Here is a 24,351-nt window from a genome sequence, read left to right on the forward strand (position 1 = left end):
AAATGCACCTCGTGCGTGTTTGTATTCTAATATATTAGTTATCGATTCTTTATCCGTTCATTGTGTGAAACACGAGGCACAGCAACGAAGTGTAATTAATGTGAGGTCACCTTTAGGGGTAAATGACTTGTTAATGGCCAGCGCTGCCAACGCTAGCTATAAAGTGGATGTTCCATCATCCACAGCTAGCCTCAAGGGACCACAAACCACCAAGCCAGCTGTTGTACAGACCAAGACTCACCTACCGAAGGTCTCAGAGCTGTTAAAGAAAGATGAGAGCCTGTGGACTATCTATTCTTGCACTCAAAATCTTCCAGCAGCATTAAATGACCCTAGCGACAGAGAAGTGGACTTGTTTACTAAGACATGGGGGGAGACATTTGTACCCATGGCAACACTAGCCATTTCAGATATGTATCCAAAATTAAAACGTTCAGATTTTGATAGTTACCTGAAGGACTCGCGTAAGAAGAAACGACATCATAAATCATCTCCAGAAACTGCAGACCTTCAGATCAACACAGCAACTACAATTTGGCAAGGTATAGTTACAGTGTGATGCTTGGTATATCGTAAGTGTTATAGTAAGCAAGCTAGTGTTGTATTTTAATGTGTTTGGTGAGATAAAATTCTTCAAATTTTAGTTGTTGGTTTTATAGTTACACTTACTAGTACTGTTCTTACAGTTTGATTTGATGAATTTTTACCAATTTCCCTGTCAAAGCTAGTACATTGCTATTACTCCAGTGTTCCATGACTGATGTCAATAATGAGCAACTCCTTCACAAAATTAACAGTCCATCGCCACCAATATGGTTACTATCAAAAGTGTCTAATATAATTGTTGCAAATAAAATCATATGTCCTTCAGAAGACAATTCAATCATTGAATTTTGCTTCGATGCTCATGAATGTGTTCTACATTTTTGTAACATTTTAATGTTATAGCAAGCATTTACTATTTTTGTTGTTTAGATGGGCAAGATTATGATTTAACATCAGTACCAAAGGTGAGATGTGCTTGGTGTGCAATGTACTATAAGTACTTCCTCAGATGAATGTATTATTAGAGTGTTTGAGTGTTCACTCATAAAGCCTGTTGACTGTTACACTGCATGTGTGTCACTTATGGCTACTTCACTTCTAATTCTATGGTAGGACTTTGGGTCGCCTTCAGGCTAAAATATTTCTAAAGAGCAGATGACTGCTAATGCAAGTTCCACTGTAATCACAGAGCAGTTCTAGTATAATAATAATAAATTATTCTTGTTCTAAGCTATTGTTGGTAAGGTTTACTGGTCACCAGTGTTGGGCAAGTTACTTTGTAAAAGTAACTAGTTACATATTACATATTACTTGCAACTGAACTATTTAGTTACAGTTACATATTACCCATAAAATAAAGTAACTATAATAATATTACATATATTATATTACTTTGTGTCCACAGCCTTAAGCTGTCACGTGTGAAACTACCACTTTATCACGTGACATGATCGCGTTGTTGGACAATGTGCAAATCTTGGTTATAAGTAAGAAGCTGATGAATAAGCTTCATTAAGTAGGCTTCGTTACTTCGTTGTGGCTAGGCGTTACTTAGAGGATAACTAACGAGATTAGTAACTTTGTTACTTGTAGTAATAGTATTATGTAATATTAGACTCGTTACAGTAACTATATTACTTAGGTAACACGTTACATTTTAAAGCAAAGTAGTGAGTTATATTACCTGCTTTTATAGCATATTTCGTTATATTACTTAGTTACCAGAAAAGTAATAATATTATGTAATGCGTTACTCCCAACACTGCTGGTCACCAATGTAGTTTATACCATAACATCTGTATTTCTGTTGATAGACATTCTGATGTGTGATGGTACTGTTAAATATAAAACTGCTTGTTAAAATTACACTGTGTATTGTATAATTATTTCAAAAAAAAATTTGAACACATTTTGAAACTATATACGAAATTTTGCTAGATATTTATGCAGCCATCATTCAACCTAAACAACTCAACAACATTTACTGAAGTGCTTCCGGGAATCTTCACTGGTCCAGCTACTAGCAGTGAACATAGAAGAAGGCCATCACAGTCAGATGGTAAATCCAGTTCAGTTCGATCAGCACAGCTTCTTCATGAAAAGGTATTTATATGTAAATCCTGTTGTTAAAGTTTTAACTTCTTTTACCTGTTTCAGCTTGTGCACTATTTGGATATAGTGGAAGTACACTTGGCATACCATGTCTCTAGGAAGTCTGACGTGTTCTTTAGTACACTGACCTCACAAAAAGAGTTGCAGGAGCAGATAGCAGAGACAAGAGAGCAGGTCACTTCATTGAGGCAGAAGCTTGGCAGTGTTGATGAACTGACAACCCATGGGTTGTTACATGCTGTTAAACTACATGCTCTGAAATCAAGACACTACCAGATATTTCACAAGGTTGGAGATTGATAAGCATCACACATTCACAATGCACACAAACACACACACACACACACACACACACACACACACACACACACACACACACGCGCGCGCGCACACACACACAAACACACACACACTACACACATGCGTAAATAGCTAATACAATATATACAGTAAGTTAACAGTGTGACCATTTTAGCTCAAATTGATGGCTACAGTGGCCCAGACACAGCCCACAATACAACTACTACTGAAGAGTTCAGACTTCATCGCTGCACTAGACCTGATCAACACCACACAAGAAGTGCTGCAACAAGAACTGAGTGGAATACATTGCCTAAGGTATTTTGTGTAGTTCACAATATGGTTGGGTGATATTAAATTAGTGACATGCGAGTCATTTGATGTGATTATTGCAATATTGTATATGAATATTGAAACACAACCACACAGTTAGAAAAGTCCATGCAACTGTCTGTTTTCACTGAGAGTTAGTTTACAAACATAACTTCTTTGCTAACAAGTTAACCAACAGACATAGTAAGCAATAGTACGCATGAACTACATCAAATATGAGGCCAAGAAGAGACACAATTATTGTTGCAAAATGCAATAATATTGTGAAGGTTAAATACATGCGATGATGGTATTATGAGCACATGATTAGGTCATATTGACGAAATATTGCCCAACCCTAGTTCACAAGTATTTCTAATAATTGCATGTGTACATTTCATGCAATTCAAATAATTTACAGTTTACTAATCTTTCTTTAACTCATAGAATATTTATAATTCATTAACTAAAATTTGAAATCCAGGTAGAGCATGTATGCATGTTATTTGTATTACGAGTTAATGTGTGTGTGCTCATTATATGTAGGCATCTAGGCTCACAGTTAGCTGAGCTTGAGAATGCCATAGAGAAAATGATGGAGTGTGATTTTGTACGTTTCTTTATGGAGGGGTTGAAAATGAAGCTGAACAGCCAAGAGAAAATTTCTGGAGAAGATAAACAGACAACTGAAGTGAGAAAAAAAGTGTTCTCTGTGTGTATTGTACCTTGTTCTATGTACATGCAAACATATGTTGTGTGTATAGTGTGTGTGCAGGGCCACCCCCAGGGGGTGGGGGGGAGGCAACTGGGGCATTTTTCCCTGGGCCCCAGCCTGAAAGGGGCCCCCAGGAGGCCCCACGAAGGGCCCCCTGAATACCTGTTTAAAAGACCGATATACTCTAATAGAGCAGTCACAGTATTCTTCAGAGGAGCAGTATAGCAAGCTTATAAATAAGGAGATATGGTTGGTGAGGGGTAGCTATTGTCATTGTCAGCATGTAATGACCTTTTTTTTTTTGGTCTTCAACTTACAGCTTGGGTGAAGTTGCGATTATGGAAACCTCCTTGTCCCTGGGGGCCCCACTTTAACTCTTTGCCCTGGGCCCCTTAATTTCTCTGGGCAGCCCTGTGTGTGTGTGTGTGTGTGTGTGTGTGTGTGTGTGTGGGCATGCATTCATTCATGCTTGTGAGTGTTGAGTAAATATATTTTCACTGTAGGAGAACATGATAGCAGTTGTGGTTGGTCTCTTGAGGCAGAAGAAGGTACATTTTCTGTTTGCTGCCAGAGAAGAATTATCAACCTTCATCAAGAATTTTATGAAAGAGGTTCACCACAAACACAACCTGTACAACTGTTACACTAGTAATGTATAACAGATGCTGTCCAACTTTTTACCAGAGAAACAAGTCACATCCAGTGGAACTTTACAAAGGTACACTTGAAAGAATTAACCCTTGTGAGGTCATGAACAAAGCCCATTTTACTTTTTTTGAGTAAACTGTCCCATCATTCCGGTTGGCAAAGCTAAAAGAGTGGGTTGTTGGTTGTCTTGGTGTTTCATCCAAACATGGTATCATATTTGTTTTTTAACATTAATTTTGGAACCCCTAATTCTCAAAAAGGTTTACTTCTTAACTAACAAAAAACACTGTCATTGTGTTGGGATGAGGTTTATGAGTGTGTACACACAAAGGAGGTTAGTCATGCTGCATAGCTTTATGATGTATTGCTGTAATTACACACACAAACATGACTGCTACATTAGAGTATCTCGATCTTTTTGCAAGCTGAAAAGTAGTCCAGCCAATGCAGTATCATTGTTTTGAAGTCCTAAATGGGTTGAACTTTTCTGTTGAGATCACAATATGTTTGTTGATGCATGACCAACTTCCTCTGGTGTACAGGTAACTAGGGAGTACAATTCACACAGTAGTTTATGTACTAGGTATCAATGTACTGGGTTTGTAAGATCTCAAGATTGGTTGGTCAACTTCCCATGGTCTAAGGGCCTATCAATTTTGTGTGTGTTCTTTTAGAGTGTTTTAGTGATCATTTCTTACCTGTAGTAATGCTGAGCAGATAAGACCACTGGACTTCTCTCAGTGGCTTGAGCTGCTTGAGAGACTGTTTGAAACTATGTTGAAACTGCTTCGAGCTGTACAGGTATGCAGCATAATGTGTAATTTTCCTGAATAGTAGCAGTCTTTGTGATTAATGATGTCGGAATAGTAAGGGCAGTAGAGTGTAGGCATTTTGGTGGGACCAATTTATTTTGTTCCTTTACTTTAGAGGTATGCTTCCTGTGGTAAGACAATTTGTATTGGCATAGACTAATTGAGAGTGAATGGCTTGTACTACTTTGGTTAGTTGGTTCTCTCTAGCTCTCTAGTATTTAAAATTTAGTTTGTGTGCTGTTTTCTGTTTTGCGTACAGGCACATTCAGTGAAATCTGGGCCTCCTCATTATAGTGACCATGTCAAGTAGGTCCCAAACATAGCTAAGGTGTACTTCAGGACCTCATCAATAAGACCACCTCATTATGGTGACCTTGTCAAGTAGGTCCCAAGCTATATACTTCATGACTTTTTCTTTAAGATCACGATTCTTCATCCCATCTTATTGGTGGTGTATTCAGTCCATTTTACTGTATTTAATACATTGGTTTACTGATTGTCTATCCAGAGCATTATGAAGCTGATCATCGGTGTGTGTCATGCTGCCTCATCTGATTCAAACTTCACCATATCAGAACTGGGCTCTGTGATGGATGACAATCAAACAGAGGACACAACCATCTACCAACAACAGAGCAGCTCCTCCATGATCAGCCAGTCAGAAGGTGAAGTGTCCACTGCTTCATCTTCTCAGATGATTGAACAATTTGAGAAGAACACTGAAGAGCAAGACGCGCAAGATCGTGTTGATCAGCTACTTCTTGAGGATGAACTGAGTGACACTAGAATAGCATCACATAGTGGTAAAGACGTACAGCACACTTCAATCACAGAGTTAACAGATCAAAAAGACACAAGGGTGGTTCAGCCATCACCCAGCCCTACTGGCGAACCAGCTGCTAGTACTAGTACTCCAATAGTTTCAGTTGCTGCTTCTCAAAGATTAGTGGATAGTTGTTTGGACATGCTTGCTGGCTCATGTGAGCTAATACATTCTCGTTGTGCTAAGATATTGAACATATGGGCTAAGGTAATTGCATTGTGTATTAGTAAAGAGAATCTTAGTTGTAACAATTATTTTATTGTTCTCTACTGAACACCTTAAAATTCTTGAAAAGTTTTGTGGCCTTGTGTTTAGAGCCTGAGGCAGTTAGATTGTCTGGATTCTGTTTAATGCAATGTGATATGTGGAGCACATTTGAGTAGACTAACTGGCTAGATATTTTACATGTTTTTATGATACCATTTAATTATTTCACTCATTAATTTGACATACCTGTAAGGTTGCCATTGGAAACGTCTAATAATGTCAGCAACCATTTCGTTATTTGCTTACAGGCCGGTAAACTAACCACTCTCAGTTCCAAAGACTTCATGATGCTTGTGGAGCTGATTGAAAAGTTTGTGAGTGACTGTGCAGCCATCACAGGTCGGAAACATCCCAACCTTCGTGCCCCGCTCTTATCACAGGTATGAAACAAGACAAGATAAAGGCACGGTGTCTTATTACCTGGTTGTGCAGGGGAAGAAATTTCTTGAGAATTTCCATGAGGCAAGAAAAAGCAACTTAAGGTTGGTTAGCAAATGAATTATTCCTCTATAGTACACTGCTTTAGTTTGTTGTTAGATGGAGAGAGATGGAAGCAGGTGGATATCCCTCCTGAAATGCAGAGTATTGTGGAACGCTTTGAAACAGGTTTTATATCTGTTGTATTTACACTTTTTGTACCAGATTCACTGATTTAAAAAAATGTAAGGACCCAGCCCCTACAATAAAATAGCTATATGTGACTGTCACAGGGAAAACTGGTCTTATTGCCTAGTAAGTATATATCAAGAAATGCTGCTGGTTTTAAGTATTTAGTGTGTTGTTGCTTGATAGTTTGAGGCAACATTTACCAAAATTTTCACGGGCAAGCTCTAATAGGGGTGGTGGGTAGGAGAGGAGGGCTAGAGGTTGTTTTTAAAATTAAAGATGAACGCTGAGGGATGAATTACCTAGGCCAAATTATGGGCTTGGGTCTTAAATGATGGAATTTACAGCACAAGTATTTATTCAACACCATGGAGTTGTAATGTGGGAAAACCAGTCTTATCGCCCACGACAGCAGATTTGATTTTTCAAAGCCACATGAATACATTATCAAATTTCACTGTCAAAATCAGCCAGGCTTGAGTGGTCTGCTATTGGTGGTTGCTGCTTTTAATGGAGCTGTGTACATGTAAACTAGCTATAACTCTACAAATTACAGTTGGTCCCAGCACATTCATAATCTTAATAGAAGTGTCTTCACCTTGTTCTATTGTTTCTGCAGATTCTTTGTCAGCAAAATCCAGCAGCTACACTGCTCTAGGTGAATGATGGTGTGTGTAGTGTATTGATTTCTATCTTGTGTATGTTAGAGTCTAAACCTGATCAACCTGCACAACAATATCTGGTTGTGAAGGGACAACGGTTTGCAGTAGTGGGGTAAGCATATCCGGAGTGTACAATATGTTGAAAAATGGGTCTGGCTCTTCTGGGTCACTGCATCACGGGTCAACTAAATCTTGTCCACTTTATATAGAATATCCAAGTCTGTCTTGCTTGGCAATGCACTTGTAGTAAGTCATTGCTGATAAATCAATGTTAAATAAGAATTCAGTGAGCTGTAGTCTGGTCCTCTAGCTTTTTCACCAGAATAGTGCAGAGAGTAGAACTTAAGATCTCTAATAAGTCCCAAGCAAAAGAATAGAAAATGGGAGACAAGACTAGTGAAGCTGAAATCCTGCAGCAGCTTCATATTGTGAACAATTGCTCAAATGGTAGAAAACGGTCTTCAGGGTTACGTAGAGGCCACACTGCACTTATTGAGTGCAATCTTGGGTGCATTCAAGCAACTGTAATAGTTTTGATATAAAAGGACTTTCATGTGTGAGTATTTTCTTTCATTCTTGCTGATGATCTTACTGTCATCAAGGCTAACTGCTGCCAACATTGCCTGAAATGAAGCTGATGCATGCCTCTGCTTTAATTGAAAAGGATCTGATCTTTGTCCCATGTGGATCATTATTCCTGTCAGTGGGTCATCTGTGTCAGCAATGCTGTCCTGGTTTCAACCGTGATGTGCATGTGTATATAATGAGACCTCTTTTTACCAACTCTCGCTTAATAGCATATCAGTTTTTAAGAGGTTACAACATGTATGTACTAGAGACTGTGTTAAAATTCCTATAGAGCACACTACTGAAGTACACATATCCAACTACTTTGTTATCATCATGTACTGTTATCATTGCTATTCCCACAGTACCCTATTACTACTGGTGAGGATGATCACAGAATATTGTTCTTGTGCTGATAATCTACCAATGTTGACTACTGACATTGTGACCAAGTTGACTGATCTTCTTAAGGTAAACCACTCCACTCCATACATTGGTCTACCTTTGGGCCAAAATTACTTCGATTTGTACACAAATAACATGAGTCCAAAAACAAGTAAAATTGCCTACAAGATTTCAAAATCTTTAGATTTTACCCAAGATCAAGTTTCTGGTGAAAATTTCAAGACTTGATTACAAATGCACTTCAAAAAATGGGTGTAGTATCTTGTGTAATATCCGAAAATTTCCGGAAATTTTAAAATTTTAAAGATTTCAAATTTTTATCCCAGTGATTTCTAGTAAAGATTTCAAGGTCGACCTACAAGATTTCCAGCTTGTTTCAGACCCCTTGAACACATTTTAGGAGGGTATTATATACGTGATCAGTTTAGACAGGTGGCCATATTATTAATTGTGCAGTGACCTGAGTTTGTGCCATGTAGGTACACATAGCGATTTTATATACTAGAATGTATGTAGTGCTTTTTGTGCAGTAACTTTAAATGTACTACTATTGAGTGTGGATATACACATTTGAGATGTACGTACTCCATATTGTAGTTGTTCAACTCTCGTACTAGTCAGCTGGTGTTGGGTGCAGGGGCAGTACAGGCAGTTGGTATTAAGACAATCACAACAAGACACTTGGCACTATCATCACGTTGTCTACAAGTGATCATGTTATTACTAACTGATCTGAGTAGGTTCTTCCAGACCAGACTATCCACCCAACAGAGTGTACTACTAACACAGTTCAGCCTGATCACTGAGGTATGGTCTATAGGACTTGTTCTTTACTACCTGTACAAGTCATGTACCTCTGCCCATTTTACAAATAGGAGTATGTTACTATAAGTTATCAGTGGCTAAAAGTAATGGGTTGGTTCCCTTTTTTTCCTCTGAAGCTTTAGTACATCACTAAAGAGAGATTCCACTGTATTTGAGCCACTGGTTTTTATACACTTATTTCACAGGATTTCAGTGGTCACTGTCGTGAGATCAGCAACAAACTAGTGTTCATTATTGATGAGGTGATATTGAAGCAGCTAACACGATGGGAGGCCAAACCACCCACTCCTTCCCCTCCATTCAAGGTCATCATCAAACAGACCACTAAACTACATGAAGCACTGGTAGACTTGCTGCCCCCTGAACAGCTTCAAGCTGTCTTCAACGGGATTGAGGAGAGTGTGAAGAAGAGACTAAGGGTTGTCCTGAACAAAGCTAAGATAACTAACAATGGCAGTGCACAACATGGGTAAGTGGACATGTACTAACTGATAAACTGCAATGGAATCCCACTTTCATTATAGACCCAAAATATTTTGTTAGTTACTGGGAGAACATTTGGTGTCAGCTAGCACGTGGCTTAGTATGCTTATCAGATCAGTATTAGAGCTCTTTAAAGGCAACAACATTTTGGCTAGGATGTTTTTTTTTCTGTCCCTTTCACAGGCGAAATGGTTACCGAGTCTATTAGACATAAGGACCACTATTCTGTGTAGTAGTAGGATTCAGTCCTGTGTTACATTTTAACCAATGCAATTCTTTTCCAGGTTGGTCAATTCAGAGTTAACATTATTCAAGTCAGCACTGAACTCCCTAGAAGGCTTACAGAATTTCGGTGACAGTGTGTTTGATGTTTGGACTGTCAATAGATGATAAACAATCTCATTATTATTATCATTAATGAAATAAATACAAGTTTTTAATGTATCTATAAATCACTCATTTTTTCAGACTAGGTAATTTTTTCTGCAGAAACCACATAATCGCTAGTACTACACTTGGGGTTTTCAACTTCTTCTCATCATACATAAACGTGGTGATCTCATCCAGTGAGATATACACTACATCAATCATTTCTCCCTCAGCAGCTGATCCTCCCCCCTTATTGACTAACATGTCATCAGAGACCTCAGCATAAAACAAAGTTTGGTAGCTGCCAGATACACCAACACTGGAATAGTATGATGTAATTTTCTCAATGCAGTTAAGGGGTACATCATAGCCACATTCTTCTAAAATCTCTTCCTTTGTGATTTGTTCGTAGCTGTTTTCACTGTCCACTACTCCGGCACATAATTCATGAGTTAGGCCAGTGCTACTGGGTGTGAAAATGGTACTCAAATCTTCAACAGGAATTTGATCATTTGCTGTTGCTGGCTGTGGTGTACTGCTGGCACTCTTTGTCTTAACATTAAGAGGGGTAGCAAACACAGGATGATTCTTAATCTTGTCCTTGTTATGAGCCAGATATACAACTGTAACAGAGAGATGTTATTACATTTCCTTGTATCCACTAAAAGGGCACAATTCTGACCTGGACGAAACTGCCTTACAAAGACAAACTCAGACCTTGACTTGTGGAATATCAACACAGCTACACTGTATAAGTAATATAAGGTTGAGTATTTAAACGTAAAACAAACCTATCGTGCTGCTTGACACAGTCCCAAATTCTTGGTTGACCATTCTAAGATGTAAAGACGGTAGCAACAACGCAAACTTTATTTATTTCACTCACTTGTTTGTATCTCATCCTATACGGTTGTACAAACTTGGAATCAACACAAGGCTCGAGAGAAACACAGTCAATCTTCTCCATTGCAAAATGCCGAGGAATAAGCGCATGGGATAGAATGTTACGCGCTCCCACATCAAATAAACAATCACGTGTTTTGGGTTTGAAATTGGCAAGATGGCGACCGGAGAGCTTTCTAACTTTGATGACGTTGTGGACAATATGGCTGTCCATGGACATGGAGTCGAAGTGGAAACCATCATTGAAAGCCAAAACATTCCGGCAGCTGCGGAAGACTTGGATTTCATGGTGCAGCAAGAGGTGGAAACAACAACTGACGGAGTGGACCCAAACTTGGGCAACGAGCTCGACCCTGTGGAAAATGTGCTGATTTCGCTGCAGAATTCTGAGAGCAGCCATGATAATCAAGATGGACGCGAGGTTGAGATTATAATTGATGGTGAAGAGGACGAAGATGTTCAGTTCCCAGGCAATAAAAAGAAGCGGAAAGGAGCGAAAAGGGACTCACCGAAGGCCAAGAGATCTAAGAAAGGTGGCAAGAAGAAACAGACGAGAATAGTTAACCGGAAGATTCCCAATGCAATAGCTACAGCTCAGTCAGCTAGCCAAGCAAAAGAAGCAAACGAAGCTAGTTTCGATCCGCGAAAAATCGCGCGCAAATGGTCCAGAATGAAAGCACCTATAAAGACATTAGATGGAGAGTTCTCCGTGGACATGTGGTCGACAGGTGAATGACACTGTCTAGAACTTTATTCAATGTGTGGAACCCTATGACTATAATCAACATAGTTGTGTTACTATGTTGTACCATAGGGGAGAAAAAGAGAGTGACTGGATCAGGTGAACCAGACTATTTTGAGTACACAAGAGGAAAGAAGATACCTCCAGAAGGTTTACCGGGATTTGATTTCTCTGACCCAGAACAAATAATCGAATTCACCAAGTAAACTGAAATCTTTTACAATATCTAATTTATATATGGTTGTTCTTACAATAAAAGGAAGACAAAAATGAAGAGACCTAGAAGTGGAGTACCAGAAGAAAGAAACATTCCTTGTCCTCACAAGGTGACTTGTGATAGTAATGTTTTGTGTTATAAAGTTTCCATTTCTTAGGGTTGTAACAAGCTGTTTAGAGACCATGCAGCTATGCGGAAACACCTGCACACTCATGGACCACGAGTCCATGTTTGTGCTGAATGTGGCAAAGTAAGTTGAACTACAAGCTGTCAATTTGTAAACTACTTCACTTGAAGGCCTTTGTGGAAAGTTCAAAGCTTAAGCGACACCAGTTGGTTCATACTGGAGAGAAACCATTTCAAGTGAGCACATTTTCACAGCCGAACAGTTTCATGTTTACGTTCGTTCTATTAGTGCACCTTTGAGGGATGTGGAAAGAGATTTTCACTGGACTTCAACCTTCGTACTCACATACGAATTCACACTGGAGACAGGCCTTATGTTTGTCCTTTTGATGGATGTAATAAACGATTTGCACAGTCCACCAATCTGAAATCCCATATGTTATCACATGCTAAAGCTGTCAGAAACCATCAGGTAATTAGCCCGTTAATGTCACTGTTAGTTAAATATTTTTTGTTGTCTATATAGAAGAAGAGTTCTGGGAGTGAATCAACATCTCCTGGCCTACCCCCAAGTCCTATTGCACTCAAGACATCAGCAGCCTCAATTGCTCTTACCTCTCTTGCTAAAGTTGGTATTACCGCTCAGACCATACAGTCAATTGCCAGTCAGATCACTAAACCAGCTGTATCAGGGATAAATCTATCTGGTACAACCATACCATTTCCAATATTCACAGGATTTTCTATACAGACTCCATCAACATCAGATGATCACCTTTCAGTCCCTTCAACAACTGATGTAATATCAACATTAGCTGAAATTCCAATGAGCTCACTTAGCGACATGCCATCCTTTACAAACCTTATTACCACTACAAGTACGCTTGATTCTGAGTTAGCTGAGCCCATTATGTCTGTTGTTGCTTCTTCATCTGCTGGTGAAGCATTGGAGACTGTTGGAAGTCTTGCAGATAATTTGAACATTGCATCTTCAAGTGAAACAATTACAGAAATCTCCAATGTCAGTTTGGAGGAACAGACTAATGTTGACAGCACTGCAGATGATCTGCAACCTTTATCTTTAGTAGTAAATGAAATAGACAGTACGGCCATTTCATAGTTTTTAACTCCTCTCCTGTTGTTTGTGTGTGTGCCACGAATTGAACGAGTGTTCATGTTATTTGTCGTCATTGTAATATAGTAGCTTTTTTAATTTGTACATGAAAAATGCAATGAATTTAAGTGTCATTCAAGTCAGTGTTATTTTAATCCTATCCAGCTGCCTAGCCATGAAGCCCAAGACTCATTCCTTGAATTAGTATCACTTATCTGCAGAGGAAAAACCCATGGTAGCATTTAGAAAACAACAGTTAACAAAAATTCTGTGTATGGCAACATGACCAAACTAGTAAAATTAAATGATACTTGTTTACATTCTCTCACATTGTCAGTATTGCCACTCCTTCCTCTGAATGTGTTAAATCCACCAAACTGGCTTTTATTCTGTCGAGCTTGTAGTTCAGCTATTCGCTGTTCCTCTTCAGCTTGTAGCCTAGCCTGGTTAATTTTGAATGTCTCTAAAAAGTCTGTACCACCTTGATCTTTGTAGAATTGGATTACAGGTCGTACATCATCCACCCCACTGTCGGCAATTGCTAAACAGAAAGCAAATTCAATCATGTAGGTGTGCACACACAGATCACTCAACTGAGCAAAAACTTTGCCAAATCGAACAATGTATCTGTCAGATCCCCAGTCCATTTCTTCACAATTAGTCCATTTTCTGGTTGCATCTGTATCGACTGTGGATCAGTATCAATCACAATGACTCTTGATAGTCCTCTGTTCAGGTCCGTCAAGTCCTAAGAAATTCCAATAGAAATTCCAGTTACCATATGGAATTTCTATTGTGTACATTTTATGTACACAATAGAAATTCCATATGGTAACTGGAGCATGAAATACACTGATACAAGACTCACACCTTAATGTGGTGACCATTTCTGTAGTTGGTGGATTCCCTGTACAATCGGTACATAATAAATTGCTGGGGGTCCATGGCATCCAGCAATGGTGCGGCACTCTTTATGTAACCACAAAACATTATATTATCTTCTTTATGTGAATTTATTTACCATCGGTGGCTCTGATGTGAACACTACTATTTCAAAGTGGTCAAAAAGTAGATCAAAAAATTTATCCAAGCCTGGCCTTTTTTGGTATTTCCAGCCAAAACTCCTCTAAAATAAAAGAATGAAATAAATCTGTAAATTGTAAGCATGGTATCTCACATCGTATTCGCTGTGAACTAAAATATCATTCATTTCTAAAACTAATGTGTAGGGTCGTTGATAAGGTGGAGGTAGCAGGTTTGGTAGTAACTTCTCATGTGCTGGATTAGCAAAATACTAACAAACAAAAACAATTTGGACAACAAAGAACAAACATTAAATACACTCACATTCTTAAAGTCCACAAGGGAGTCTCTTGTTCTCAGAAGATATGCATTGAAAACTGGTTCATCTTTGTACTTATCAGGAATCTATTGGTGAAACAACATCTATGTTGAAACATGATGCCTCAGGCCAGACTCTTATGAATTAGAGAATGGATTGGTGGTACGTTCAATAATTGTTGTTTTGCTCTCCGTCCTATAATGCTTATTATTGAACAGAAGGATGTTGAAAACCCCCCCGAGACAATCAGCTTCTATAAAGTACTTATATATGCTTGAATACAGACATGTCTTCGTTTACCATTTTTGCTAAATGCAACATTTGAATACAACTAAGAACAGCACCCATTGAAATGTTATACAGTGGGATAGTTACTCTCTATTTAACAGATTGGAAATGTCAATTTTCACATTGCATAGGCATGTCACATATGCAATCAACAATTAATTTTCATAAGGAAAGTGATAGTTGCCCATGCCACAAAAGTTATTTGAGATATAGTCGTGGTAGTTTTTAGCATAAACTAAAACATACCATACAGAATTAGAATATGTTCACAACCACTCACACATTGTCTCTTACAATAGCAGAAGACAGACTGAGCTTCGCCACACATGTAACATGGAACTTGTACAAACAAGGGGTAGTCACTTCCATACCGCCAATTGAAGCGCTCGCGACCAGGATCAAAAAGTTTGATCGCCAAAATATTGCCTTGATCACTTAATTTCATCTTTCCAAGAGCCTTGATTCTTGATCGTCAACCGTAAAAGCTTAGTAAATTCTCATGTTGCCCAAAGTTAGCTTTCCAAAGGTGTTTGATCGCCACTTTCGCGGATGCCTTGATCGCTTGATTCACTGCAAAAATACCCTTTGATCACTTGATTAAATCTTGATCCCGGTCGCAAGTGCACCAATTGGTGGTATGGAGGTGACTACCCCTTGACAAAGAACGGAGCTGTTCAAATAGATTGAAATCAACAGCTGCTCTTTCCCAAGAAACTAAGGTTTAGCTGTAGAGGTCTAATCAACAATTTAGAAAACTGTTTCAAGGAATGCAAACCCAAATATACACAAGTCAGTTATGAATTTGCTAGTCCAGATATTCATCAATCATTGAGTGTCAATTAACAATTAAATTCGATTAATATAATTTTACCTCTTTCATTCCCTCAATCTGTGGTTCTGGCCTTCCTAAAGGAATCATTACTAAATCACTACTCAATTAAATCCTGACAAGTAACCTAGGATGTATATTCCCGCTGCAGTCACGGATGCTACAACACCGCCAGTGTACGCTAATATTTTCTTCGCTAATCCGCTTTTCTTCTTCGGTCGCGTATAATAAAATGCACCACTTCGGACGCCAGTACCCGCCATTCGGGCACTGCTCAGCAAACAACGTGCTACAAAAACACCTGCCATGTGTCTACTTGTAAAATTATATTCTAATATATTCGTCCAAAATTTTTATCACGTCCTTGCAAAAACCTGTGATGTTTATGGCTTCGGTACGCGTGCGCTTTCCCCGCAGTTGTCTTATTACAAAGAATTGGTGGGTAAATTGGTGTTGGGTTAAAGTATGCAGACAGCTGAGGATCGAACGAGAGAGTCGGTTGTTACACGAGAAGAATACATGCCCACAGAGCGGTCTCAACCGGAGCGTCTATCTTCTCCCAACGTAGTCCGAGTAAAGCAAGTCGTTAGACAAGTCAATTATGTCGACCAAGAACACTACCGCGTGACCTTCGAATACTTCAGCGTGTTGAGAGAAAGGGGAGATTTCTGCGACGTCAAATTTGCTGTCGATAAAACGGGAGGAGTACTACAAGCGCACAAGCTAGTGCTTGCTTCGTCGAGTCCTTATTTTGAGTCGCTGTTTGCTAAAGGAAATCTTCCCGACCCTGTCACAATTGATGGCGTGGATGGACGCACACTGGAACAGCTGATAATTTTTGCATACTCATCTGAGATTGCAATAAACGAGAAAAACGTCAGGAAACTCCTCAAAGCTGCTCAGAGATTAAAATTTGATGGCGTCAAGGAGGCGTGTTATAGATACTTCAAGAATCACATTGACATAAGCAACTGTATTCAAATGTGGAGATTTGCTGAGAGGCACAAGTGTCAGGATCTTGCTGATGCAGCAGCCAGATGCATCCAGCTAAACTTTCGAGAGATTTCTAAGAGACAAGATTTCTTGCAGCTAAGTGTGGAGCAGCTTCTGAAGCTAACTGTGATGGGAGAGCTGATAATTGAAAGAGAAGAAGACGTTTATTTTGCTGTCATAAACTGGGCACGACACGACCCTGCAAGCAGACAGTGCAAGCTTTCCGAGGCCTTAAAACACATCAGATTTGCCTGCATGGATAATGCATTTGTGATGGATGTCATTAACAGTGAGCCACTTATAAAAGATGATATCGAATGTCTGGAGGTGCTGTGTAATGCTCTGGGACCTGATGCCAACGAGTCATGGCCCTCAGATAGACTAGCCATGCTGTCTGACAGACCATCTCTAAAACTGTGCGAGGTTTGTATGTATCATAACCACACAGCTGTTCAAGTGTAGTGTGGCACCACATTACTAACATTCCCAACAATTTTATTGCTATTTTTATCACACTTGAACAAGCTTTATAGCATACATTGTGGCACAGTTGTTTTGTACTGTCAATTTGTGAGGGTTCATCACCATTTAGCTTGGTATGTGGCTATTAGTACTCAGCTAATTTTGTACACAGACACTGGAGATAGTAAGGAATGGCAGTACTCTTGGCCTTGACATTATGGGTGGCAGTGATAGACCTACTCACATATTCAGACAAGGGGACAAGCCTGGTCTGTTTGTCTTGGCGGTAAGTGCTTTGTCTTTCTTTATCTTATCATAAAAGGAATGTTTGCTGTTAGGTTGTACCTGGTGGAGTAGCTGAAAAGTGTGGGCGGATAAAGAGTGGTGATAGAATATTGGCGGTAAGAATTTGTATATAATGTATGGAGGAAGATGCCTTGTAGTTTAGTTCATTGCTTTTGTAAGAGTACCACATAGTTTAGTATATATACTCTCTCCATCTGTCCTGCATCTTTAATCATTAAAAACATTAAGGGAGCATACTTAGAGGTTCTACAAGCAGCAAAAGATAAAAGGAGAAATGTTAAAACTTAATGTTTTGATATAGGTCAATGGAGTGGATATTACTGAAGCATCACATGAAAAAGCCATCAGAACTATTCAGTCAGCTCCTGATCCATTGTTGTTGTTTGTGAAGCATGAAACTCCACCTCCAGGGTTAAAGGTAACTTATAGCATGCTTATTAATCAATTGTTCATTGTGTGGTACATGTAGGAGCTTGTGCTAAACAATGAGAGTAGTGGCAGTTGTGGGTTCTCTCTTGCTGGTGGAGTTGGCGGACCTCCGTGGAATCCAACCAATCCTAATGATGAAGGGATTTTTGTTTCAGAAGTATGTGTGCATTTTCAAGCTAAGAATTGTTCCCTAAACATGCACTTGTTAGGTTGAACCTTATGGGATAGCAGCTAAAGATGGAAACTTGACAGTGGGGACAAGAATATTACAGGTAGAGTCACGCATGTGCACACTCACGCAAACACACATACTGCTAGACAACCTACCCAAAGCTGTGGAAGCTGCCTAAACCACCAGACAGGGAATAAGTGATTAGAAGTTTTGATTCTAGGCGAGGTGTGGAACAACCCCCATGAGCAATATAGTTTATCCGTTTGGGGACTTGTCAGTGGATATGTATGCATAGTGTATTTCACCTCGGTCCTGCTTGGTCTACAGTCAGAGATAGTAGTCCCATCATTAGCCAATACCACAACTAGTGGTTTACCAGTAAGAAGGTTGGCAGCACGCACACATACACACACACACACACAGAGTTCTTGACTGCCTGTCCCGGATTCTTCTTCAATCTGGTCCTTCACCTCCACCCCATGGGAGACACCCACCCACCTAGCCAAGGGATGCTATTTATTTAGGCCAGATGAACGAATGGGGGTGGATGGGGCATTGGCAATAGCATATAGGAACCTCTTAGATGCAATATATGGAGTGCATGTATGTTGTTGGCTTAACTCAAGGCACTCTGTCTCCATCACATGATCAGCCACCATTAACCACACCACCATGTTACCAAGCTCACCATGAGGAGGTTGGTGGCACACACACACACACACACACACACACACACACACACACACACACACACACACACACACACACACACACACACACACACACACACACACACACACACACACACACACACACACACACACACACACACACACACACACACACACACACACACACACACACACACACACACACACACACACACACACATGTAGCAATGCCTTTGTGAACAGTCACACACCTGCCTGGTTGACTGGCAAACTGCATTATAATTGATTTCAGGTGCTTGCTAATGCAATTGAACAATTCACACACGTGATTGCTTGAACACGTGAGCTATTTCCTTTCAGCAAAGCTCCTTTCACTAACGCAACTACATTATTCGCCTTCTAAGACCGTGAGACGTTGCCAGGGGCATACTAAGGTAGTTATTCAATACATTAAAACACTGCATGTAAGAAAATTGTGTGCGCATTGTTCAATTGCATTCGCAAGCAACCTAAAATCGACTGTACTCAGGTGCCTAGGAATCAACAATGGCAACTGGGCATCACAAAGAGGGGTGTGGTGTACTGTGTTGACTATGGGCCACATCACATGAAGCCCTCTAACTTTTGTGTGCTTTGCTACTTGAAAGACACTAATGGAATAGTTAATAAATCATGCCAAGAGTTAAAATAATATGGAGAGGGGAGTATCTAACACTGTATAGTCCTGTAACAAATGATTACGTGGACATTAAACAGCTTCCTTTCCATGTTAATGTAGACTGGCTCACAAAGATTGTGAGGCATGCATTAAACTTTGCCAGCAAGAGCAGCGCTGTTGTATTGAAGCACACCTGAGAAATCAATTATAGGGTGGAGCACCACTCAAAATTTTCAACTGACAACTTAACAAACGAAACCTTCCTTTGAGTGTTCTGTAGTTGAAGGAGCACTATCCATTGTATGTCATATCCTTGCTCAGTCTTTGATGATTTGCTGGTTCAGTAGGATAAAAGTCTTTGAATATTCTCAAACATTCATCACCATGTGGCTAAACTATTTGCAGTACAGAAGTAGAAGTCTACAGGTTATATGGAAAGGAGGTCCACGCAATCATTTGTTATAGTGTTAAGATACTTCTCTAACTCTTGGTAATGTCTGTCATACTTTTATGTATACTTGCTACTGTAGGACATATATGATTGTCATGTATGTGTGTATAGTGTATGTATGTGCAAAAGATTGTAGTTCTGGTGTAGGTTGTGTTCCTTGTGGGCTAACACTACATCACACCACCTACCTGATGATAAACAGATACTGTCCAACTACATACTTTAGTACATAATCTGTGAGGTCATGGTAAAGCAATGTAGCTAGGATACACAATACACACTTATGTGATTCAAGGGGACCATTATGTGTAGCAACAACGAAAATTTGAGGGAAATAGTGAAATACGAAGCCATTTCAATTTAACAAATATTATTTGCAGCACGTCAATCCACAAAATTATTATTTATAGCATGTCAATTCATTCATGCATAACATATGAATGTTTCTGGTGATATGACTCTTCTCCAAATGCATTAAATTTCCATTATTAAACTGAGTGTGATACACTTATACAGGAAGTATCTGAATATGTGCTGACTTGCTGTCAATCAAAATTAGCGCGTGTGTATAACAGAAACGACCCATTCTGTGAGTGATACATCAATCTACTGGGGTAAAACATGGGGAATTACATTTTTCAGACTGTACGTGTATTCATTGAATAGTAATCTACTTTATATACTTGACCAATTCAAAACTTATTAATGGAAACCTCTTAACATAGTAAAAATTGCTACATTGCTCCTGCGATAATTTCTGTTCAAGGTAATTTATGGGTCATTTTATGACTTGCAAAAATGTTGTCAATGTTTGTAATACATAATTATCGTGTGAAAAACCCTGTTATACTTGTGGAACTTTTTTATCTTGGCTGTTGATCGTGGATTTGTAAACTGCTGCAACAAATAAATTCTAGCCAACACACCGTTCACACTATCCTGGGTTAACCAGAGTGTTTTCAACTCGGGTTATTGAACTCGGGTTGGCCCTTGTTCACACTACTGCATCTGATACAAGCTCGATAGTGCAAGTGCCAAATAATAATTAGCTAAAACAAACGTACAAACTTTCGATTATTTAGGCGCTTAATGAAAGACACTAGAATTGTAACGAGGAAATGTAGAACCAGCTGAAATAAGTCGTACAATGTTATAGCTGCCATTTTTTCAAGCTAGTGGGTGCTCCTTTTGCCAGGAATATTAATGCATCGTTCAAGTGTATTTGTCAGAAAGTCTACCAGAACTACGGTATGTCATGGTCATTATTAAGAACAGTTTTAGAGCATAGAATATACTTGCTGTATGGCCAACAGAAGCAAGTTATATTGTTAATCTGAGTTAGCCAGCTCAGAATGCGTTCACACTGTATCCTATCCCGTGCCAGCCTACCTCTCCTTGTCGTGCCGTGCTGGACCCGGCTCGATTGATTCACACTGCAATTTGTTTTGAGCCGTGCCGTGCTCAACCCAGGTTAGAAGTAGTGTGAACAGGGTGAAAGTCTCACTAGAAAAATAGAGTAAAATGTACCATTTGGAACATGTTACAGTTGTCATAACTACTATCCCACAAGGGACCTGTGATACAGGGAGTGAGAATTTCGTCAATGGCTTGTTGGATAGGATAACTCCACTTAACACGCACACACACACACACACACACACACACACACACACACACACACACACACACACACACACACACACACACACACACACACACCGGAAATTATGCTATAACTTCTCTCTATACTAGTTGCTGGGTTAATGATCATACACTTCCCATGAATTAATAAGTGTTACAGTATGAGACAGAACATATATTCCAATTTAATAGTTCCTGTTTCATTATTTGTGGGGTGAATTTTGTGGTATATGGAAGTATTTGAGCAGAAATACATTTTTAGGTATTTTCAGGAATACTAAGCCATAGTAGCAGTGATGATTCAGCTACATTGTCCACAAAATGACATGTTAAATCTCATGGCTACATGATTTTGAAATGTACATGATTGGGGCGAGTCTGAGTGAGCCCCACATAAGCAGGTCACCAATGCAAATTTCATGTCGTTGACCATGCACAAACAAATACAAACAAATACGGAGCACTTTGCATATAAATTTATGTTATCAATCTTACTAATTTGTTTACTGATATAGTCAGGGTTTTTTACCATAGATGTATGAGCTACGTGTGCATTAGACTATTTAGCTATCATGAATAGAGACAAAAGGAGAAGACATCGTACTATATAGACTTCGAAGAAACCGTGAAACGGCTGAACTTGAGAAGTGCAAAAAAAGGTGACAGAGGTAGTTAGAAAATACAAGGAGACTGTGATAAGGTTGAATGCTCCATATAAAGCTTGTACGTACCTATTCCTCTTTTTTTTATGCATCACAGATGTTAGAGCTGAATTGCTCTGTAAGCGCCACAAAGAACTTAATAGATTGCAAATTAAAAGAGAAACACCAGAAGTGCATGCTAGAAGAGAGAAATGCGACAGACATAGCTAACGTACAAAAGAAATGTCGTCCTCGGAAACATAAGAACAAGCAGAATTAAGAAAAGCTACAAGACAACAGCATGACAGGCATAGGATAGATCGCTTCTCTGCAGAACAATATCAATTCATCTTGTAACAGTGAAAAACAGTTTACAATGCTAATCCTCAACTAGACACTCAAGGTTGTAGTGTGTCACTGTAAAGTTACTAGTAGTAGTACTAAAAATAAATCATGACACCAGTGCCACCAACACTGCACAGTTTCTATGGATTAATCATCCAAGTGCCATTGCTAAAATGACAGAATTTCTCATGCACATCATTTTGGATTCGTTGCAATCAGCTAAAATGTTAAGTGTGTCAGAAATAGCTTGCCCTAGTAGTGCCTTTTTCAATTTTGCACTATCTTGCCACCTACTACCAACACTTAACATAGCATGTGTACAGCTAATCTTCAACCATGCACAAATAAAACAATTCTATACAACTTGACTCGCTCACACTCGCCCCACGATGTTGTTAACATCTAGTTTATAGAGTTATTCAATTTTACATTGTAATTTTTTTGCCTGTACAAGTTCCTTGCAGCGTCCACTACTTTTTTCACTCCTCCAACTACAACTGGCCACAGAGTCTGTTTGGCTTATGAATAGTAAAGTAGTTATCTGTGCATACCTACTTGGGAGGAGATGGTTGTGTCTAATGTAGTAAGTGTTCATAGCAGTTGACCAGAGGGTGTTTATGCTGGGCTCAGTAGTTAAGTGCACAGGCTAGTGATTTACCAATTTCACCAAGAAATCCAAGAGCTCTTACAGAACAAAATGCATAGTCTTGAAGCTTACATGAAGCACTATAACTAACTTTGTCACTAAACAAAGTACATTGGAAGCTTATGTGAAGAGCAATCCAATAATTGTCTGAGCCCCAGTGAACCAATTATTTTGCTGGTTTTGTATCGCAACTATTGAGCTATAAAGCAGCCAGAGAAGCATGTCTGACTGGTGCCTGATATTGATACTGATCCTAAACCCTATTATATTCACACCTAGAATATAAAGGAGTATTATAGCAAAGCACTTTCAGGGCTTCTGTTGTATAAAGTATTATTGTTTCAATGGTTTGTTTACGTATGTAATTTTATTGTGCTGGCAGGTTGTATGCAAACATCTTAATGACTGGCAGATTTTCTTTATGGTAAACAAGTTATTTCATCCCAAGTTTTAACCAACCATTCTCCATATACGGCTAGCTATTCTACATCCTCCATAATGTTTATTGTGTAGCTACTATTGATCATGTGCCACAGTAATGTGTTTTGACATAGTGTAAACATGTCTACTGTAGTTCCCAGAACCCCGTAATATATTGTGGCTGACTTGTAGCTGTTAGCCTCAATAAAGTTAAACTGTAGCTATGGGTTGTGAGTGCCTTCTAAATGAGAGTAAAATACATATTCAGGGTCCCCGGATATGAATGCAAGTTTTTGCGATCTGGATAATACTATTTTGCATAGCTCAGTAATGTGATCTTTTTGTAATAGTGTGCAGTGTTGTGTTTGTCAGTCAGTCCATTGGGGGTTGATCACATCATTGACTTTAACATAACCCTGCATGCACAATTGCAACTTCATAAAAAAGTCTATACACATACTTGTGTGCCTACCATAAAACTTACACAATAAAATATCTGTATTGATGTGCATGCATGTCCATTTTCACATGTCCTGGTATACTTACGTACATGTCTTCACACTTTATTGTTTACAGATAAATTCTATTAGTTTATTGGACAAGACTTTATCACAGTCAACACAAATTCTGGAGAAGACAACGGGAACACTTAACTTGTTAGTGTGTGCTGGATATGATCCTAAAACTGTCTCCCACACAATTCCTGCTGACAAAGAGAAACTTCATTTGTCTAACGGCAACTTATCTGGAGTCAAAATAGCTGTCCCCAACAAAAGCAAATTATCTGACAATAATCAAATTGACACACACAAGTTACAATTATTAAACGGAAATTAAATGTGTATTTGTATGTTTTTTGTTGTTGTTTGTCAACATCTCGGTCAACATGTCCAACACGTTTTATGTATGATGTAGTTTGGTGAATGTAACAATATCTGTACCATTTATAAAATGCTTGCATGTCTTGAGTTTTCGGATCCATGCAACCAAGAGTTAACGAAAAA

The 24,351-nt window shown here is 39.1% G+C and overlaps 5 protein-coding genes across 5 annotated transcripts; 3 read left to right on the plus strand and 2 right to left on the minus strand.

Moving 5' to 3' along the window:
- The first annotated feature begins 16 nt into the window (after positions 1 to 16).
- On the plus strand, positions 17 to 10,059 carry LOC136236379 (vacuolar protein sorting-associated protein 54-like). The gene is made up of 19 exons (XM_066026519.1): positions 17 to 542; positions 976 to 1,010; positions 1,984 to 2,148; positions 2,203 to 2,445; positions 2,633 to 2,775; positions 3,316 to 3,460; positions 3,988 to 4,095; positions 4,147 to 4,202; positions 4,837 to 4,933; positions 5,453 to 5,974; positions 6,283 to 6,414; positions 6,467 to 6,516; positions 6,561 to 6,640; positions 7,260 to 7,298; positions 7,348 to 7,414; positions 8,235 to 8,340; positions 8,872 to 9,081; positions 9,285 to 9,568; positions 9,867 to 10,059. The coding sequence occupies exons 1-19, from the start codon at positions 134 to 136 to the stop codon at positions 9,970 to 9,972; spliced, it is 2,997 nt and encodes a 998-aa protein (XP_065882591.1). The 5' UTR covers positions 17 to 133; the 3' UTR covers positions 9,973 to 10,059.
- Positions 10,039 to 10,918, minus strand: LOC136268834 (uridine diphosphate glucose pyrophosphatase NUDT14-like). The gene is made up of 4 exons (XM_066064298.1): positions 10,838 to 10,918; positions 10,743 to 10,786; positions 10,634 to 10,698; positions 10,039 to 10,574 (listed from the first exon to the last, which is right to left on the minus strand). Exons 1-4 carry the CDS (start codon positions 10,916 to 10,918, stop codon positions 10,039 to 10,041), a joined length of 726 nt encoding a protein of 241 aa, XP_065920370.1.
- A 54-nt stretch (positions 10,919 to 10,972) lies between these two features.
- Positions 10,973 to 13,192, plus strand: LOC136236391 (uncharacterized). The gene is made up of 7 exons (XM_066026534.1): positions 10,973 to 11,582; positions 11,669 to 11,798; positions 11,856 to 11,922; positions 11,971 to 12,063; positions 12,111 to 12,176; positions 12,229 to 12,411; positions 12,466 to 13,192. The coding sequence occupies exons 1-7, from the start codon at positions 11,012 to 11,014 to the stop codon at positions 13,057 to 13,059; spliced, it is 1,704 nt and encodes a 567-aa protein (XP_065882606.1). The 5' UTR covers positions 10,973 to 11,011; the 3' UTR covers positions 13,060 to 13,192.
- Positions 13,111 to 15,873, minus strand: LOC136236402 (mitochondrial import inner membrane translocase subunit TIM50-like). Its single transcript, XM_066026546.1, has 9 exons — positions 15,640 to 15,873; positions 15,555 to 15,589; positions 14,401 to 14,481; positions 14,231 to 14,347; positions 14,075 to 14,179; positions 13,924 to 14,022; positions 13,648 to 13,801; positions 13,383 to 13,594; positions 13,111 to 13,268 (listed from the first exon to the last, which is right to left on the minus strand). Exons 1-9 carry the CDS (start codon positions 15,818 to 15,820, stop codon positions 13,200 to 13,202), a joined length of 1,053 nt encoding a protein of 350 aa, XP_065882618.1. The 5' UTR covers positions 15,821 to 15,873; the 3' UTR covers positions 13,111 to 13,199.
- LOC136236392 (uncharacterized) lies at positions 15,858 to 24,315 on the plus strand. Its single transcript, XM_066026535.1, has 7 exons — positions 15,858 to 16,928; positions 17,140 to 17,253; positions 17,306 to 17,368; positions 17,575 to 17,691; positions 17,743 to 17,859; positions 17,912 to 17,974; positions 23,924 to 24,315. Exons 1-7 carry the CDS (start codon positions 15,978 to 15,980, stop codon positions 24,182 to 24,184), a joined length of 1,686 nt encoding a protein of 561 aa, XP_065882607.1. The 5' UTR covers positions 15,858 to 15,977; the 3' UTR covers positions 24,185 to 24,315.
- The last annotated feature ends 36 nt before the right edge of the window (positions 24,316 to 24,351 follow it).

The sequence above is a fragment of the Dysidea avara genome, chromosome 10 (assembly GCF_963678975.1).
Source record: "Dysidea avara chromosome 10, odDysAvar1.4, whole genome shotgun sequence".
NCBI classification, from domain to species: Eukaryota; Metazoa; Porifera; class Demospongiae; order Dictyoceratida; family Dysideidae; genus Dysidea; species Dysidea avara.

Bases quoted from the DNA above. Each gene is read 5' to 3' on its own strand.
- LOC136236392 (XM_066026535.1), top strand. From the start codon at position 15,978: ATGCAGACAGCTGAGGATCGAACGAGAGAGTCGGTTGTTACACGAGAA. The intron at 17,254-17,305 runs GTAAGTGCTTTG...GTTTGCTGTTAG, and splicing joins CTGGTCTGTTTGTCTTGGCG to GTTGTACCTGGTGGAGTAGC. The intron at 17,860-17,911 runs GTATGTGTGCAT...TGCACTTGTTAG, and splicing joins AAGGGATTTTTGTTTCAGAA to GTTGAACCTTATGGGATAGC.
- LOC136236402 (XM_066026546.1), bottom strand. From the start codon at position 15,820: ATGGCAGGTGTTTTTGTAGCACGTTGTTTGCTGAGCAGTGCCCGAATG. The intron at 14,482-15,554 runs GTAAAATTATAT...TTTCACCAATAG, and splicing joins AGATTGAGGGAATGAAAGAG to ATTCCTGATAAGTACAAAGA. The intron at 14,348-14,400 runs GTGAGTGTATTT...TTTGTTTGTTAG, and splicing joins CCCTTGTGGACTTTAAGAAT to TATTTTGCTAATCCAGCACA.
- LOC136236391 (XM_066026534.1), top strand. From the start codon at position 11,012: ATGGCGACCGGAGAGCTTTCTAACTTTGATGACGTTGTGGACAATATG. The intron at 11,583-11,668 runs GTGAATGACACT...GTTGTACCATAG, and splicing joins CGTGGACATGTGGTCGACAG to GGGAGAAAAAGAGAGTGACT. The intron at 11,923-11,970 runs GTGACTTGTGAT...TCCATTTCTTAG, and splicing joins ACATTCCTTGTCCTCACAAG to GGTTGTAACAAGCTGTTTAG.
- LOC136268834 (XM_066064298.1), bottom strand. From the start codon at position 10,918: ATGGAGAAGATTGACTGTGTTTCTCTCGAGCCTTGTGTTGATTCCAAG. The intron at 10,699-10,742 runs GTTTGTTTTACG...TTACTTATACAG, and splicing joins TGTGTCAAGCAGCACGATAG to TGTAGCTGTGTTGATATTCC. The intron at 10,575-10,633 runs GTCAGAATTGTG...TCTCTGTTACAG, and splicing joins TGTAAGGCAGTTTCGTCCAG to TTGTATATCTGGCTCATAAC.
- LOC136236379 (XM_066026519.1), top strand. From the start codon at position 134: ATGGCCAGCGCTGCCAACGCTAGCTATAAAGTGGATGTTCCATCATCC. The intron at 6,641-7,259 runs GTTTTATATCTG...TTGTTTCTGCAG, and splicing joins TGTGGAACGCTTTGAAACAG to ATTCTTTGTCAGCAAAATCC. The intron at 9,082-9,284 runs GTATGGTCTATA...CTTATTTCACAG, and splicing joins AGTTCAGCCTGATCACTGAG to GATTTCAGTGGTCACTGTCG.